Source organism: Schistocerca gregaria, chromosome 10 (assembly GCF_023897955.1).
Source record: "Schistocerca gregaria isolate iqSchGreg1 chromosome 10, iqSchGreg1.2, whole genome shotgun sequence".
Taxonomy (NCBI): domain Eukaryota; kingdom Metazoa; phylum Arthropoda; class Insecta; order Orthoptera; family Acrididae; genus Schistocerca; species Schistocerca gregaria.
Window position 1 is genome coordinate 214899812 of NC_064929.1, and position 18585 is coordinate 214918396.

General features: G+C 44.7%; 1 protein-coding gene across 3 annotated transcripts in view; it reads left to right on the forward strand.

The window, feature by feature from the left end:
- Positions 1–18585, forward strand: part of LOC126293693 (synaptic vesicle glycoprotein 2A-like) — a 124953-nt gene that overhangs the window by 44662 nt on the left and 61706 nt on the right. For 2 of the 3 annotated variants that reach the window (XR_007552343.1, XM_049986995.1), the window contains exons 3-4: positions 7027–7188; positions 9367–9529. Coding sequence is in view for 2 of the 3 variants with exons in the window: in XM_049986995.1 (XP_049842952.1) it covers positions 7027–7188; positions 9367–9529 (325 nt within the window). In the remaining variant the exon portion in view is untranslated. The remainder of the gene's footprint in view (positions 1–7026; positions 7189–9366; positions 9530–18585) is intronic. The other variant, XM_049986996.1, reaches the window with a different exon arrangement.

The following is an 18585-nucleotide window of genomic DNA, read 5'->3' on the forward strand; positions in this document are numbered from 1 at the left end:
ACATCGAAGTCGACTCAAAGATGATGCTTCAAATGGCTCTAAGCACTGTGGGACTTAACATCTGAGGTCATTAATCCCTTAGACTTAGAACAAGTTAATCGTAATTAATTTGAGGACATCACACACGTCCATGCCCGAGGCAGGATTCGAACCTGCGACCGTAGCAGCAGCGCGGTTCCGGACCGAAGCGCCTGGAACCGCTAGGTCACAGCGGCCGGCCTCAAAGATGAAAATGAGAATGGATGGCAACTGGCGCCAGAAACGCACCAGCTCAGAGAACTAAAATTCACTATTATTTGCCTGATTATGTGGTTTCAAAAGGTTTTCAAAATGTCGCTTCAAAAGTTAAGTCGTTGTTGTTGCTCAAACCTTAGTCAGTCAGTGTAATTAATTAGCAACGGTATGGAGTTCGAAACTCATGAAGCATTACTCTGCTTTTTATTCATCTCGAAGAAACGTTACAGCCAAGCAGTGTGGTTCGCCTCGAGAAACCTACAGCGCCACTCACAGTCACTGTCGCCCTGATTTGCCCACCCAGATCACCCAAAATGAGTCCCATCGAACATTGATCGGACGTAATCGAGCGGTCAACTCGTGCACAAGATGCTGAACTGGTGACACTTTCGCAATTCTGGGCGGCTACACAGGCTCCAGCGCTCAATATTTCTGCAGGTGACTTCCAACGCCTTGCTGACTCCGTGTCACGTGGAGATACTGCACTACACCGAGCAAAATGAGTCCGACGCGATATTAGGTTCTTTCCCATAATTTTTGTCACCTCCGTGTAACTCTTACTTTAACTAATTATTTTACATGTTAGAGAAAAAAACTTATCTGGAACTCCCTCTAGATACACTGCCTGACAATAACGTGAAACTTCCACACGATGTGTTCTGATGACAAAGTAGCTTCGTATGTGTACACGCCAGATAGTGTCGGAAGTTCCATGCGGCTTTTCGCGGATGATGCTGTAATATACAGAGACGTTGCAGCATTAGAAAATTGTAGCGAAATGCAGGAAGATTTGCAGCAGATAGGCACTTGGTGCAGGGAGTGGCAACTGACACTTAACACAGACAAATGTAATGTATTGTGAATACATAGAAAGAATGATCCTTTATTGTATGATTATATGATAGCGGAACGAACACTGGTAGCAGTTACTTCTGTAAAATATCTGGAAGTATGCGTGCGGAACGATTTGAAGTGGAATGATCATATACAATTAATTGTTGGTAAGGCAGGTGCCAGGCTGAGATTCATTGGGAGAGTCCTTAGAAAATGTAGTCTATCAACAAAGGAGGTGGCTTACAAAACACTCGTTCGACCTATACTTGAGTATTGCTCATCAGTGTGGGATCCGTACCAGGTCGGGTTGACAGAGGAGATAGAGAATATCGAAAGAAGAGCGGCGCGCTCTGTCATATGGTTGTTTGGTAAGCGTGATAGCGTTACGAAGATGTTTAGCAGAAGTGGAAGACTGTGCAAGAGAGGCGCTCTGCATCGCGGTGTAGCTTGACAGAGGAGATAGAGAATATCGAAAGAAGAGCGGCGCGCTCTGTCATATGGTTGTTTGGTAAGCGTGATAGCGTTACGAAGATGTTTAGCAGAAGTGGCAGACTGTGCAAGAGAGGCGCTCTGCATCACGGTGTAGCTTGCTGTCCAGGTTTCGAGAGGGTCCGTTTCTGGATGAGGTATCGAATATATTGCTTCCCCCTACTGATATCTCCGGAGGAGACCACGAATGTAAAATTCGAGCGCGCACGGAGACTTTCCGGCAGTCGTTCTTCCCGCGAACCATACGCGACTGGAAGAGGAAAGGGAGGTAATGACAGTGGCACGTAAAGTGCCCTCCGCCACACACCGTTGGGTTGCTTGCGGAGTATAAATGTAGATGTAGACGTAGATGTAGATCAGCGGGTATGTGAATGAGTAGTATTTAGTGTCACTACCAGGCGTGGTGGGTGTTTTGAGTGTTGTGAACAGCGTCACACGTTGCATGATCATTGTGCAGGACAGGCAGCCACTGTGTGCTAGTGTGGGAGAGCGAAATCACGACGTGACAGGGTTTGAAAGGGGCATCAGTGTTGGTCCCCATTTAACCAGATATTGGAATCGGTCACTGCCTTGAAGCGTTCGCATGTGACGGTGACTCGATGTTGGACTGCATGGAAAAGGCTGAGTCTTCTTCCACGTCTGACCGCAAAAACTATCAGCAGCCGTAACAGGCAATTACCGTCCCACCACAACATAGGCTATATTATAAGAGGCTGCGTTTCCAGGGGGGAGGGGGGGGGGCGTGAGCGCGATGCATCGACTACTGATAAATGAGGTCGCACTGTGCTCAGCGACGAACTGCGCTTCTTAACTGCCCTGGACGGGCACGGGTGACGCTGGGAGAGACAGTGCGGTGTTACGTCAGGTTACGACTGGTAGTGCGGAGGGAGCTCTAACGGCACATCACGGGCATTCTGTGTCCTTATGTGTTACCTCCCATGTCGCACTCAATAATGACATCTTCCAACAGGACAATTCACGTCCACATAAGTGAACGCGTCTCTAGGAACTGTGTGTGTGATGTTCAAGTTCTGCTACGGCTAACTACATAGCGACACCTGTTTGCAATGGAAAAACACGAGGAGGAGCGACTCGGACGACAACTCCGTCCCAATGCCAGTGACCAGCGAGATCGACGGCAGCTGTGCGCCGGCTTACCTCGGGAGCGGACACGGCGGATCTGTGACAGCCGTCCTAACCGAATCAGGGCATACATCCAGGCCCGAGCAGCTGCAACGTCATACCTGATAAGCTGACCCACACTGCCAAGTTCTTTGCAAGTATTGAAACGCTCGCTACATCACGCAAGGCTAACAGGTAATAAGGGCTGTAGTAAGGACCAAGGGAGTTGCGGTCGGATTCATTTCACAATTGCAATTTATTATCATTTAGTTCACAAATACACTTTTCAAAGAATTATATTTGCCTCTCGGCTGAAGGCCTCCAAACAGATACTTTAGAATAAGTTCAATTTTAAAAACGCATCGCACTCAGTTAAATTTACGAATAAGATCTATACATACATGAGATCAGCATGCAGAGCGGCTGAAGGCCGCCGGATAAATCTTCAAAATTCCAAATACACTGTGATGATTACTGAAGGCAGAAGGCCACAACGTTTTAAAATGCTAAAAGGGCTGATGGCTCGCAAGGTGCACAGAAAGAGATGAACAAACGCAATAGGATGGCTGAAGGTCGCAAGGTTAAATCCTAAAAATTAAGGAAATACAGCCGGCAAAACAATGCATTAAGTTTACATATTTCCTTTTTGCAACACCAACGGCAGAGGGCCCACAATAACTTGTAAAATCTTTCAGAGCAAATTACAATAACCTTTCAAGAGATGAAGGCAATAACGTTTGGACTCTCTGTGAACATGTTTCCAGGGCTGAAGGCCCTCAATTAACTTTGCCCAATTGAAAATATAAAATACAGTAAAGCCCCAAAAACCTTTTAAAATAAACTGCAACAACATTAACACTGCCAAAGAATAATTACGGGAACAGCACTCAGGAGCCTCCAAGGGAACGGTCTGCCCTCGTTCACTTAGGCGAGACAAGCGGTGAGCCCAGCTACACTCGATTCGTCCGAACCCAACCAAGGGACAGTCACGGACCGACCGACCGACCAAACACTTGCTTGCCACAACGGACTACACGAGAATTCAAGCCCCCCCCCCCCAAAAAAAAAAAAATAAATTATAAGTATCACTTTCCCAAAACAAACGCGTATGTGAACTGAGCTGCCAAAACTACACACCATGTTTGGCAGTAACAACCGGTGAGGAAAAAACACCGCCTAAAACTTACGTTAGCGGACAGGGCAGGTAACCAGAACACTATCGGCCACAAGGCAGAAAATTCTGCTGGTGCACTTAACTATGGATAAATTAATTTAACCAATACCACCCCACGGCGCCTATCTCGAACACTTCACTCTTTAAATTCAAAATTAACAGCCTCAGTTGCGGAGTTACCTAGATTTACCTAGGTTTCAATTGGGATAACCCAACCTTCTTCAGAATTACACTTACTAATGTTTGTCCATAATGGACATTGTCAAACTAAAAATACAAATACACCAAGTGTCGTCATATTTTAAAAACTTAACTGAAGCTGCCTCAGCCCCACTTCCCGACCGCGATGCGGCAGCCACGAGTGTTGTGCTGCAACTGACAGTAACATCATGACGCCTGTCTAAGCGGACGCATTACTTCGCGCCTGCGCATAAACTGTGTGATGTGTACTTTTTGGGGCAAGACGCAACCTAACTCTTAAATTAGAATTTACCAAAAAATGAAATAAAATAAAGGTGCAAGTGAGGAAAAGGGCGTATATATTAACCTGTGCAGAACGTATTTGGAACTACTGTCTTAACATTTATTGATTATTCTTTGATCTTGATATGAAAAGGACATCACGTGTTTACAATGTGTGACCTGTCTAGGACAATATTGTGCTTAAGCGCAAAGTTTAATCACCTAATAAGAACATGGGTGTGGGAAGGACATTAGAATGCCAACATCGTCATTATTATGTCTAGGTGCATAATTTCTAAGACGTAAAGGTTAAGCATTTGCTTAGCTATAGTTACAACGCATGAACATCCTATTGACTTAGCACACAAATGGTCATGAATGAACTTATGAGCAGTCTACATCTAATCTGTAACAGCCGGAAATACTGGCCATATAAAATAGTCAATATTCAAGATTAGTATACTTGACCTGATGGGCCAGAAACAAGCCAAAACAAACTTGTGTACGTGCCAGGTTGAGCTTCATGAAGTTATGGTTATAAGTCACAGAAGAGACTACAGTAGGGGAAAATATGGCGGCAATGGGGCACTATTTCCATGAAGGTAATCCACACACGTACTATAAAAGCCTTCCGTCCCCCCCCCCTTTCAGAATCTTTTACTGCTTTTTTTTTTTTTTTTTTTTTTTTTTTTTTTTTTTTTTTTTTTTTTTTTTTTGGTCGGCCAGTGTACATTCTAATCGATTAAGATGGAAAACTATATTAACTGATGCTGTTATTATCGTAGATACGTGTAATGCACTAAACACGTAACTACTGCATTGGTGCTCAGTGTCTAGTTCAATTGCTCCCTGGCTGGAGAAAATGTTTGCCGCTTCTGTGCCATGTATTTATTTGATTTTGTTCTTGAAGGTATCGCTACAGCAAGCAGAAATCTAATAATACCACTATTGCTGGCCCCTGTTTTGATGAGAACAGAGGTGGAATCTTCCTAAACGTCGGTCGGGGGCTTGGAGACGGTGTAGTGCTTCGCCGAAACTGGTCACCAAGTAAAATACAGACATCAAAGAAAGGTTTGCATCACCTCGGTTCCGAGAGTTACGGAACCTGTACAGAAAATTGGAATAGAGATCAACACAAGCATCATTTCCGCCCTTTATATTGCTCATGAAAACCAGCGTTGCATGTTGTACTACTGTACAGCGAGACCTGCAGAGGTGGTAGTCCAGCCTGCTGTACACACCGGTACCTCTAATACACAGTAGCACGTCGTCTTCCATTGATGCATGCCTTTATCCGTCATGGCATACTATCCACAAGTTCATTAAGGCACTGTTGATCCAGATTGTGCCACTCCTCAACTGTGATTCGGCGTAGATCCCTCAGAGTGCTTGGTGAGTCATGTCCTCCATAAGCAGCCCTTTTGAATTTATCCCAGGCATGTCGTTATCCGGAAGGAAGTCATTCATAAGATGTGCACGATGGGGGCACAAATTGTCGTCTATGAAGACGAATGCCTTGCCAATATGCTGCCGAAACGGTTGCACTGTCGGACCGAGGATGTCATTCGCGTATCGTACAGCCGTTACCGCGCCTCCCATTACCACCAGCGGCGTACATCGGCCACGCATAATGCCACCGCAGAACACGAGGGAACCTCCACCTTGCTGCACTCGCTGGACAGTGTGTCTAAAGCGTTCAGACTGACCGGGTTGCCTCCAAACACGACCCCCGACGATTGTCTGGTTGAAGGCACATGCGACACTCATCGGTGAAGAGAACGTGATGCAAATCCTGAGCGGTCCATTCGGCATGTTGTTGGGCCCATCTGTACCGCGCTGCATGGTGTCTTGCTTCCAAAGATGGACCTCGCCATGGACGTCGGGAGTGAAGTTTGCGCATCAGGCAGCCTATTGCGCACAGTTGGAGTCGCAACGCGACGTCCTGTGGCTGCACTAAAAGCATTATTCCACATGGTGGCTTTGCTGTCAGGATTCCTCCGAGCCATAATCCGTAGGTAGCGGTCATCCACTGCAGTAGTAGTCCTTGGGCGGCCTGAGCGAGGCATGTTATCGACAGTTACTGTCCTCCATGTACGAACAACATCGCTTTGGTTCAATCCGAGAAGCCTGGACACTTCCCTTGTCGAGAGCCCTTCCTGGCACAAAGTAACAATGCGGACGCGATCGAACCACGGTATTGACCGTCTAGGCGTGGTTAAACTACAGACAACGCGATCCGTGTACCTCCTTCCTGGTGGAATGACTGGAACTGATACGCTGTCGGACCCCATCCGTCTGATAGACACTGCTCATGCATGGTTGTTTACATCTTTGGGCTGGTTTAGTGACATCTCTGAACATTCGAAGGGACTGTGTCTGTGATACAATATCCACAGTCAACGTCTACCTTCAGGAGTTCTGGGAAGCGGGGTGATGCAAAACTTTTTTGGATGTGTGTAAGTTTGGGAACTAGAAGGCTGAAAGGTGTTTCATTCGACATCACTTTACAAAGTCCAATTATACCCAACATAGTTTTACTTCATAATCGCTTAAGGCCAAAATTATGATAGTAATATGTAATAAAGTTGTTGTACAATCAAATGGAGGAAATACCATTCAGACACGTATAATGAGTTCTTCATTATTTGCTGCAGCTATTTGTATGAATATTTCTGCATAAAGTCCAAATGTGTGTGTGTGTGTGTCGGCAGGTCAGGGCCGCTTCCACTACGCGCTGCTGGCCGTCTGCGGCTTCTGCCTCATCTCGATGATCTTCGAGTCTCTGGCTGCCGCCTACGTCACGCCGGCGGCGCAGTGCGACTTCGACATGACGTCATTCGAGAAGGGCTTCCTCGGCGGAACCATCTACATAGGTAAAGCGCGGTGCAATCTGAAATGTCGTAAATACCTATCCCCGAGGGACGTTGGTACTATGATACTACAGGGGGTGTGACTGTGCAGCTATTTTGCTAGACAATTCATCATCATCATCATCATCTCCTTCCAAGAATTAGGTGCTGAAATCACCTGTTCCGGTCTCTATCATTCATCCATCCATCCACGCGTCCATCCACCCACCCACGTCTTACCTAGCTCTCTCCTTCCAGTCGGTCGATAACTCATCATCTTCGTTGGATATCTGGTGTCTGTCATTCTGTCAATAGTATCCTTCCATTTCATTCTATTCTCTCCTATCTTGTCATTAATTGAAAAGATATTGCTTCATTCCTCATTTTATTACAGCGTCTTACATATCTCATAAAATTTCATCTCTGCTACTTGTGTACATTTTTTTTATTTTCTGCTGTCCGTGTGCACGACTTGGAACTATATACAACAGTAGGTACAGCCATAACATTGTAGAACTTCATTTGTGTTTCCTTTCTTGTTTTTCTTCCCAAAAGTCTTCCAGTAATTCCGCAAAAGTTTGATATCTATTAACCTTATTCCCAGTGTCTTTGTCATAGTTAAAACTAATATCACATCCTAGACAACTAAAATGGGATATCTATCCCAAAATTTTCTCATTTATTATTATGTTCTATCTGACTTGATTCTTTCCTTTGAAAGCGGCACATGTAATTAATTCCCCATCACACGAAGATTGACTGCTTACTGCACAGGTAATTTGCAACGACACCCTTTGTTTCCCGTTAGTTAGGTAAGACTCAAACATTTCGCAGCATTGCTGGTGACACCATAATACTCTAATTTATTTAAGAGAATGCTGTGGTTCACACAGAATATGTTTTACATTTCAATTTACAGTGTGAGTTAAGGATTTGAGTATCTATGAATGGTTGCTCGATTATTTGAAAGGAAATATACACTGAAGCGCCAAAGGAACTGGTATAGGCATTCGTTTTCGTATACAGAGATATGTAAACAAGCAGAGTACAGCGCTACCACTTGGCAGCGCCTTTGTAAGACAACAAGTGTCTCGAGTGGTTGTCACATGGGTTACTGCTGCTACAATGGTAGGTTACCAATATTTAAGTGAGTTTGAACGTTGTCGTATAGTCTGCGTATGGGCGATGGGACACAGCATCTCCGAGCTAGCGATTAAGTGAGGATTTTCCCGTACGACATTTTTACTAGTGTTCCGTGAATATAAGGAATACGGTAAAACATCGAATCTCCGACATCGCTGCGGTCGGAAACACATCCTGCAAAAACGGGACCAACGACGAGTGAAGAGAATCTTTCAATGAGACAGAAGTGCAACCCTTCCGCAAACTGCTGGAGATTTCAATGCTGCGCTATCAAGAAGTGTCAGCGTGCGAACCATTCAACGAAACATCATCGATATGGGCTTTTGGAGCCGAAGGTCCACTACGACGCAAAGTTTTATGCCTTTCCTTGCCCTTCAACACCGACATTGGACTGTTGATGACTGGAAACATGTTGCCTGCTCGGACGTCTCGTTTCAAAGCAGATGGACGTGTACGGGTATGGAGACAACCATACGAATCAATGGACCCTGCATGTCAGCAGGGGACTGTTCAAGGTGATGGACGCTTTCTAACGGTGTGGGTGGGTGGAGTTGGAGTGATATGGGACCCCTGATACGTCTAGATACGACTCAGACAAGTGAGACGTACATAAGCATCCTGTCTGCTCACGTGCATCCATTCGTGTCCATTATACATTCCGACGGGCAATTTTAGCAGGACAATGCAACACCACACACGTCTAGAATTTCTACAGTGTGGCTCTAGGAACACTCTTCTGAGATTAAACACTTCCTCTGGTCACGAAACTCCCCAAACATGAACATTATTGAGCATATCTGGGATGCGTTGCAACGTGCTGCTCAGAAGAGATCTGCACCCCCCTCGTACTCGTACGTATTTATGGACGGCCGGGCAGGATTCGTGGTGTCAGATCCCTCCAGCACTATTTCAGACATTAGTCGAGTCCATGCCACGTCGTTTTGCGGCACTTGTACGTGTTCGTGGGGACGCAGCATGTTATTTGGCAGGTGTACCAGTTCCTCTGTCTCTTCAGTCTGCATGTAGGTACAGCTCAGTGCGCTGTGCTTGGTGCGGCAGGCATGATGGTCAGCTCGCACGGGTGGGGCTTCGTGGCGGACACACGCGGCCGCCGCCTCGTCCTGCTAACGACGCTGGCCCTCAACTTCATGTGCTCGGTGGTGGCGGCGCTCATGCCCTCGCTGCCACTCCTCATCTTCGTCAGGTTCCTCAACGGAGTCTGGTGAGTCACCGTCAGCACGTCTACCAATCTTGTCCCAGTTGGCAACTCTACGTGTCGGATGGTTCAAAATGGTTCAAATCACTCTGAGCACTATGGGACTTAACATCTGAGATCATCAATCCCCTAGAACCTAGAACTACTTAAACCTAACTAACCTAAGGACACCACACATATCCATGCCCGAGGCAGGATTCGAACTGCGACCGTAGCAGTCGCGCGGTTCTGGACTGAAGCGCCTAGAACCGCTTGGCCACCGTGTCGGATGCCTATTCCCTTTCTTATACAAGGTGAACAACAACAACAGCCGCAGACTACAGTGACGTGTTCGTGACTAGATTTGGAGGACAAAAGGTCGTGTAAACATGTGTCCGGAAATGGACAGCGTGCATGGAATGACAGAAAATCGTACCAAACGCAGTGCAGAGCTGCATCGCATCCATGTCACAAAAGATGTCCAGTTGTAGAATTTTGGAACACGTATTATGTTCGAGTATAATGACTTTTCTGTAGACTAGAAATCTACTCTGTAGGAATCAGCACGGGTTTCGAAAAACACGATCGTGTGAAACCCAGATCGCGCTATTCGTCCAAGAGACTCAGAGGGCCATAGACACGGGTTCCCAGGTACATGCCGTGTTTCTAGGTTTCCGCAAGGCGTTCGATACAATTCCCCACAGTCGTTTAATGAACAAAGTAAGAGCATATGGACTATCAGACCAACTGTGTGATTGGATTGAAGAGTTGCTAGATAACAGAACGCAGCATGTCATTCTCAATGGAGAGAAGTCTTTAGAAGTAAGAGTGATTTAAGGTGTGCCGCAGGGGAGTGTCGTAGGACCATTGCTATTCACGATATACATAAATGACCATGTGGATGACATCGGAAGTTCGCTGAGGCTTTTTGCGGATGATGCTGTGGTATATCGAGAGTTTGTAACAATGGAAAATTGTACTAAAATGCAGGAGGATCTGCAGATAATTGACGAATGGTGCAGGGAATGGCAATTGAATCTAAATGTAGACAAGTGTAATGTGCTGCGAATCCATAGAAAGAAAGATCCCTTATCATTTAGCTACAATATAGCAGGTCAGTAACTGGAAGCAGTTAATTCCATAAATTATCTGGGAGTACGCATTAGGAGTGATTTGAAATGGAATGACCATATAATATTAATCGTCGTTAAAGGAGATGCCAGACTGAGATTCATTGGAAGAATCCTAAGGAAATGCAATCCGAAAACAAAGAAAGTAGGTTACAGTACTCTTGTTCGCCCACTGCTTGAATACTGCTCACCAGTGAGGGATTCGTACCAGATAGGGTTGATAGAAGAGATAGAGAAGATCCAACGGAGAGCAGCGCGCTTCGTTTCAGGATCATTTAGTAATCGCGAAAGCTTTACAAAAATGATAGATAAACTCCAGTGGAAGACTGTGCAGGGGAGACGCTCAGTAGCTCGGCACGGGCTTTTGTAGAAGTTTTTAGAACATACCTTCACCGAGGAGTCTAGCAGTGTATTGCTCCCTCCTACGTATATCTCGCGAAGAGACTGAGGATAAAATCAGAGAGATTAGAGCCCATATAGAGGCATACCGACAATCTTTCTTTCCACGAACAATACGAGACTGGAATAGAAGAGAACCGATAGAGGTACTCAAGGTACCCTCCGCCACACACCGTCAGGTGGCCTGCGAAGTATAGATGTAGATGTAGAAGGGGTCTCTGTGGGATGCAGTGCACGCGTTCACACATCTCATCATCGACTGCCGCACTCTTTCGAAGTTTCTGGCCTCTCTCCAAATAGCATCACAGGTGTCGTGAACAAGCTGTCGGAAGGTTTACATATCAGAAAGTGGTTCAACGTACACGTTTTTCAGACAACCCAGAGGTAAAAATCCAGGGAGTTTATGATCGGAGATCCAGCAGGTCATCCTACAGGGCCTCAGCGTCCCATCCAGCGTCTGGGGAAGAAAAAAAATTGGAAATTTGTGGTAAGAATTGGAAGGAAAATCAGCATTGGGCGGTATTTTGTTGTTTTAGTGTCAGAAAAATCGATTTTCGGCCACTTAGTGACCATCATCTCGTTTGTCCCTTTGGACAAGCTAACAATATTATAATAATGGTTATACGCTTCAGCTTATGCGCTTATTATTGTTATAATATTGTTAGCTTGTCCAAAGGGACAAACGAGAAGTACATAATCATGTCGGTTAAATATGATAACAAAATTGTTTGTCTACACTTTCAAAATTTTTTTATAATGAATATTGTGTTTTCACGGCATTTTAATTATTACGTAATGGCATTTTCGTACTATTACTATTTTTATACATTTGACTCTTTCGTCTTAACGTAACAGGTTCCGTAAATCACGAACATTCTACTTCTAACTTCCTACGCCAGATGGTGTGAACTACGTTTTTTAAAAACTATGTTATACCTCATTTCATGTTATTCATATTTCGTTCCTTTTCTTTTTCTCTTTTACTTATCTTGTACTCTGACAACTTATTATCGATCTGCCTTATGTTTTGTAAGTTGGTTTTTTAAAAAACAATACGTCAGTGGATTTTAGATGTTTCCTTCCCCCTTCTTCTGTTATGTTTTTTACGTACATTTTAAATTTGAATTACTTCATCAATCACAAATGCACAAGAGGTATTTTGTGTCAATATATTGCAAAACCGGTAATATTAAGTCTTCACGTGACACATGTCACATAGAGGGCGTTCCAAGCCCTGTCACACCGAGGTCTGCTGTACAGATGCATGTTAATTTATATTATAGGTGTGTTCCTACCAACTATTATGTTCATACGCAGGTGTAGTTGTGATTTTCGGTTTTATACTCTCTGATCGCTATGTGAAAATTTTTAACTTTAGCACTGAGCATGGTCACTAAGTGACCGATAATCGATTTTGTTGACAATAAAACAACAAAATACGGCCAATGCTGATTTTCCTTCCAATTCTATCCACTATTTGGTCTTGGTGCACACAGCACGCCATGGAGTCGCCAATCAATAAAATTTGTGGTAAGATCTTATGGGACCAATGTGACTAAACTGCTGAGGTCATCGGTCCCTAACCTTACACACTACTTAAGCTAATTTATGCTAAGGACAACACACACATCAATGCGCGAGGGAGGAGGACTCGCATCTCTGACGGGGGGAGCCGCGCGAACCGTGACAAGGCGCCCCTGACCACTCGGCTACCCCGCGCGACTCCGGGGAAGAGGTTGCTAAGGTGCCGGCGACTTCTAGCGTGGAAGTGGGGTGCTGTGGGGTGCTGCTCCGTCATGCTGAAACCACATAGCCTGTAGTACTGAAACTTCCTGGCAGATTAAAACTGTGTGCCGGGCCGAGACTCGAACTCGGGACCTTTGCCTTTCGCTGGCAAGTGCTCTACCGGCAGAATTGAAGCTATCAGGACGGGTCGTGAGTCGTGCTTGGGTAGCTCGGTCGGTAGAACACTTGCCCGCGAAAGGCAAAGGTCCCGATTTCGAATCTCGGTCCAGCACACAGTTTTAATCTGCCAGGAAGTTTCATATCAGCGCACACTCCACTGCAGAGTGAAAATTCTGGGAACCTTTAGTATTGCCAAAGGCACCTTCTCGAGTTGCATTCCGCAGGAAGTCCAGGTACGTTCGTCCATCGAGGCGTTGTGGTACAATAATCGGTCCAAGTATGTGGTCGCCAAGAATCCGTGCCCTCACACTGATGCTGAACCGATGCTGATGAGACGACTCAGCCTCTCCCCCAGGATGGCCTGGATCCCACAGATGACGACTACGCAGATTGATGATGCTACTTCCGGTAAAGTTTGCTTCGTCGGTAAAGAGGACTGATGACAGAAATCCTATAATTTTGATGGTCTGATGAAAAACATCATCGACCAAACCCTTCCTGCAGAGGGGAATCCGCTGCCGATAATCCTTACACTCGTTTCAGGTCATAGGGACAGTAGCGGTCCTCATACAAGATACACAAAACCGTACTTTGGCTTACACCATGTTGTGGGGCTACTTGGCTGGAGCTTGTACCGGGGTTGATCTCAACATCCTGTAAAAGCCGATCCTCCAAATGTGGTGTACGGACAGTCCGCCGCCTCCCTGCACTTTCATTTTGTCTGAAAGGACCCATGATCACACAAACGACCAAAAGGGGGTTGAAGTGTTATGTGGTATGGTTGGTGTCTGTGAAGGTACTTGTTACGGTATAGCCGTGCCGCCTTCCTACCGTTTCTATCAGATGGCCGTACACAAACACCATTTCGACTCGTTCCCGACATGGATACTAGACTATTCTGCTGCTTACACTACGCTGCGTCAATCACACAGCCTGCAACACCCAAGCAACACACGGCACGTGCTCAGAGGAACCGTCATTCGTCATTGCCATCTACGGTGACAGCGATGCATTTCCGGACACATCATCAACGTACTTATTTCCCACTATTCCAGTCAGGAACCCGTCCCTGCAGTTTGTTGGTTGTATTAATGTTCATTCTGTGGACTACGATGGTTCGAAACTTAAGGTAACAAACCGGTTTATTCAGACAGTCAAAGAAATTCTCAAAGTTCCTATTACTTTTACCAATATGACAAGTAAGGTTTTAATTATCATCTCCACAGTTAAACTGACCATGAACCTTTTTTTTAAACATATGAGTTGGCTATTAACTGCAGAAGCTATTTATTTTCACTACTGCAATTTCATCCCTAAAGGCAATATCAAGTAGTGCACGAAAAAGCTAAAAAAGTTAAAGATACAGAATGTCCCAGGAGGAACGGTTAACATTATGGATATGACAGGAACGATCATTTGGAGCAAAAACAGTCTAGTACTCAACACAAGCGTCTCGTTTTACATATTTTAGAAAAAGTACAAATAATACGCAGCATTAACCATGATTCGCCGGACATTTTGATTGAACATACTTCGCCTAACTAGGTAGCCCTTTTGAATAACTTTTTTTTTTCGAAGCAGAGTCCAGTGTCATTTGCTTCTCCTTCTGGTTTTTCATTATTGTACGTTACACAAGTGTATTTCTTAACTGGGTCAGTATTTTCCGCACTGCTTTGATAGTCCTTACTCAGGCTTCACTGCTATAAGGAATTTGCACATTTCCCATAGTAAGGACTTCAAGTTTCGACCAATGTCCTCTTTTCATAGAAGTTGGCAAATTTTTGGTTTCTAAGCCTGTGACTATAGCGCGTTATTGCGCGTCGTTATCTGCATCCTCAGTAAATTAAAATTTGCCTGTCATTCACGACGAAGAATTTAATTATCTCACATCTTATCTTACGTTGAGTCGCTGGCTTTTAGATAGTAGTCCTTTGAATTGCTCCTAATTTTAATGTGTCCCTTTACTGCTATTCCTACCAGAAATTAAATGGTATAGAAGTTTCAATGAATTTTAATGTTTAGCAAGGCTCCAGTTCGTTTAATAGCAAGATGTTTTTAATAGGAGGGGCACGTGTGTATGTTGTTTTAACTCATGACTATGGCACATTGTTCCACGTCATCATATGAGTCTCCACTGTACAAAAATTTGCATGCTGCTCATAGAAAGGAACAAAACGTCATCGTGTTTTACGATTTATGGATAAGCTAGTTGAGTTTAACACATACAGTGTAAAATCGTGTTTTGAGGAGACCATCAAGACACATATTTCATTTATTTCATTTACACGTCCAATTCCGTAGGGCCAAATTGAGGAGCAAATCTCCAAGGTCATGGAACTTATCAGTACATGAAATTACAACATAAAAATAATAACAGATTTAAAAAATGTTTATGAACCGGAAAAAAGTCAAGCTATAAGTTTAAGTAAACGAAATCAACAATACTACAAGAATCAGCTTAATTTTTGAAGGAACTCCTCGACAGAATAGAAGGAGTGACCCATGAAGAAACTATTCAGTTTCGATTTGAATGCGCGTGGTTTAATGCTAAGATTTTTTAATTCGTGCGGTAGGTTGTTGAAACTGGATGCAGCAGTATGCTGCTCAGCTTTCTGCACAGGAGTTAAGGAAGTCCGATCCAAATGCAGGTTTGATTTCTTCCGAGTATTAATTGAGTGAAAGCTGCTTATTCTTGTCAATCAGCTATTATTGTTAACAAGAAATGACAGTAAGGAATATATATATATATATATATATATATATATATATATATATATATATATATATATATATATATATATATATATTGAAACATCAGTGTCAAAATACCCAGACTCGTGAACAGGGGTCGACAAGAGGTTCGCGAACTTACACCGCTTATTGCCCGAACTGCCCGTTTCTCAGCCAAAAATTTTCTTTTAGAATGGGAAACATTACCCCAAAATATAATACCATACGACAGAAGCGAATGAAAATAAGCAAAGCAGACTAATTGTCGTGTTGAAGGATCACTCACTTCTGATAACGTTCGAATAGTAAAAATGACAGTATTAAGTCTTCGAACAAGATCCTGAACGTGGGATTTCCACGACAGTTTACTATCTATCTGAATACCTACAAATTTGAACTGTTTGGCTTCACTAATCATATGCCCGTTCTGTGAAATTAAAAAGTCAGGTCTTAGGCAGGCTGTAGTTTTCTTGAGAACACTCAAATGAATGAAGGCTATTTTTATCAACGACAAATAACATGTTCTACTTACGAAAGTTAGGAGTTTTATTGCAGTTCTGAACTGCTCATGTTCAACACGTTCCTTAATCACTCATAATGTACTCTTAACGCCTTTCACGCAACGCTGTTGGAACGTCGTTTCCTTCCGCATGCAAATCACTAATTCAACTCGTTAACGGGCGCGCGAGTTGGTCCCGCGTTCTTCTTCCCCTCAACAAATGGCGGTACTTTTGCTAGTCTGGCTTACCAGTTTGTGTCATCCTTCGTGTAAGCCACAGACATACATTAATTGACTGGCGAAGACGTAGCTTTTTCTGGCGCCTAACGTTTGTGTGTGTGTGGGGGGGGGGGGGGGGGGGGGGGGGGACGATGGCCCGATCAGGAAGTTTTTTGGGATGAACCCAGGTTCTGTTTACAGCATCATGACGGTCGCATCCGTGTTTGGCGACATCGCGGTGAACGCACATTGGAAGCGTGTATTCGTCATCGCCATACTGGCGTAATACCCGGCGTGATGGTATGGGGTGCCATTGGTTACACGTCTCGGTCACCTCTTGTTCGCACTGACGACACTTTGAATAGTGGACGTTACATTTCAGATGTGTTACGACCCGTGGCTCTACCCTTCATTCGATCCCTGTGAAACCCTACATTTTAGCAGACCAATGCACGACCGAATGTTGCAGGTCCTGTACGGGCCTTTCTGGATACAGAAAATGTTCGACTGCTGCCCTGGCCAGCACGTTCTCCAGATCTCTCACCAACTGAAAACGTCTGGTCAATGGTGGCCGAGCAACTGGCTCGTCACAGTACGCCAGTCACTACTCTTGATGAACTGTGGTATTGTGTTGAAGCTGCATGGGCAGCTGTACCGGTACACGCCATCTAAGCCCTGTTTGACTCAGTGCCCAGGCGTATCAAGGCCGTTATTACGGCCAGAGGTGGTTGTTGTGGGTACTGATTTCTCAGGATCTATGCACCCAAATCGCGTGAAAATGTAATCACATGTCAGTTGTAGTATAATATATTTGTACAATGAATACCTGTTTATCATCTGCATTTCTTGTTGGTGTAACAATTTTAATGGCCAGTAGTGTGCTAATCTTGTGTAGGTCGACAACGCACCATTTTTAAACTTTGGAAACAGGGTGCCACGCGCTCCGATTGGCCGTGGGATTGCCCTGTTGCCGGATGCTCTGGACAACGCGTGACGCCGAATGCTTTGCCTGCCGGAGATCGCGATGTATCCAAAGCGACCCGCCCGCTCGGCGGTAGCGAGCCAGCCTCCCTCTGTGGGGGCCTGGGGGTGACCCTCTGACGCGACACAAGCTTTGTAACGTCGAACGGTGGTTTGCCGAACTCTTTCAAACGCTTTCTTCAGACGAATACCGTGCCGCCATGCTTATTGTATGACTAAATCGCAGGTGACGTATGGGAGCTCCTAAGCGAAGCTTACGTGTGAGTTCCTGTGACGTGAGATGGAGACAAACAGCAAGGCCTATTCGACATGTGTGCGTATCATGTTGGGGCAGTGACGGGGCGAGGGGCGTTCGTGTGTGTGAATCGACAACCATAACGCTGCCCGTCAACCGACGAACGGCAACAGGGCAATCCCGCGGCCAATCGGAGCTCGTGGCGCCAAGCTTCTTTAGTTTAAAAATGGTGCGTTGTGGACCAACACAACACTGGCAATTTTGGTTCCTACTGACATCAGCTATCCCGGGTTAAAATTTCGATACGCAATTTTTCTCCACTCTCTATACAGGGTGGTCCACTGATCGTCACCGGGCCAAATATATACCGAAATAAGCGTAAAACGAAAAAACTACAAAGAACGAAACTTGTCTAGCTTGAAGGGGGAAACCAGATGGCTCTATGGTTGGCCCGCTAGTTGACGCTGTCATAGATGAAACGGATATCAACTGCGTTTTTTTAAAAAAATAGGAACCTCCATTTTTTTACATATTCGTGTAGTACGTAAAGAAATATTAATGTTTTAGTTGGAGCATTTTGTTCGCTTTCTGACAGACGGCGCTGTAATAGTCACAAACATATGGCTCACAATTGTACACGAACAGTTGGTAACAGGTAGGTTTTTTAAATTAAAATACAGAACGTAGGTACGTTTGAACATTTTATTTCTTATTCCAATGTTATACATGTACCATTGTGAACTTATCATTTCTGAGAACGCATGCTGTTACAGCGCCATTACCTATAAACAGCACATTAATGCAATAAATGCTGAAAATGATGTCTGTCAAGCTCAATGCACTTGGCAATACATGTAACGACATTCCTCTCAACAGCGAGTAGTTCGCCTTCTGTAATGTTCGTATATGCATTGACAATGCGCTGTCGCATGTTGTCAGGCGTTGTCGGTGGATCACGGTAGCAAATATCCTTCAACTTTCCCCA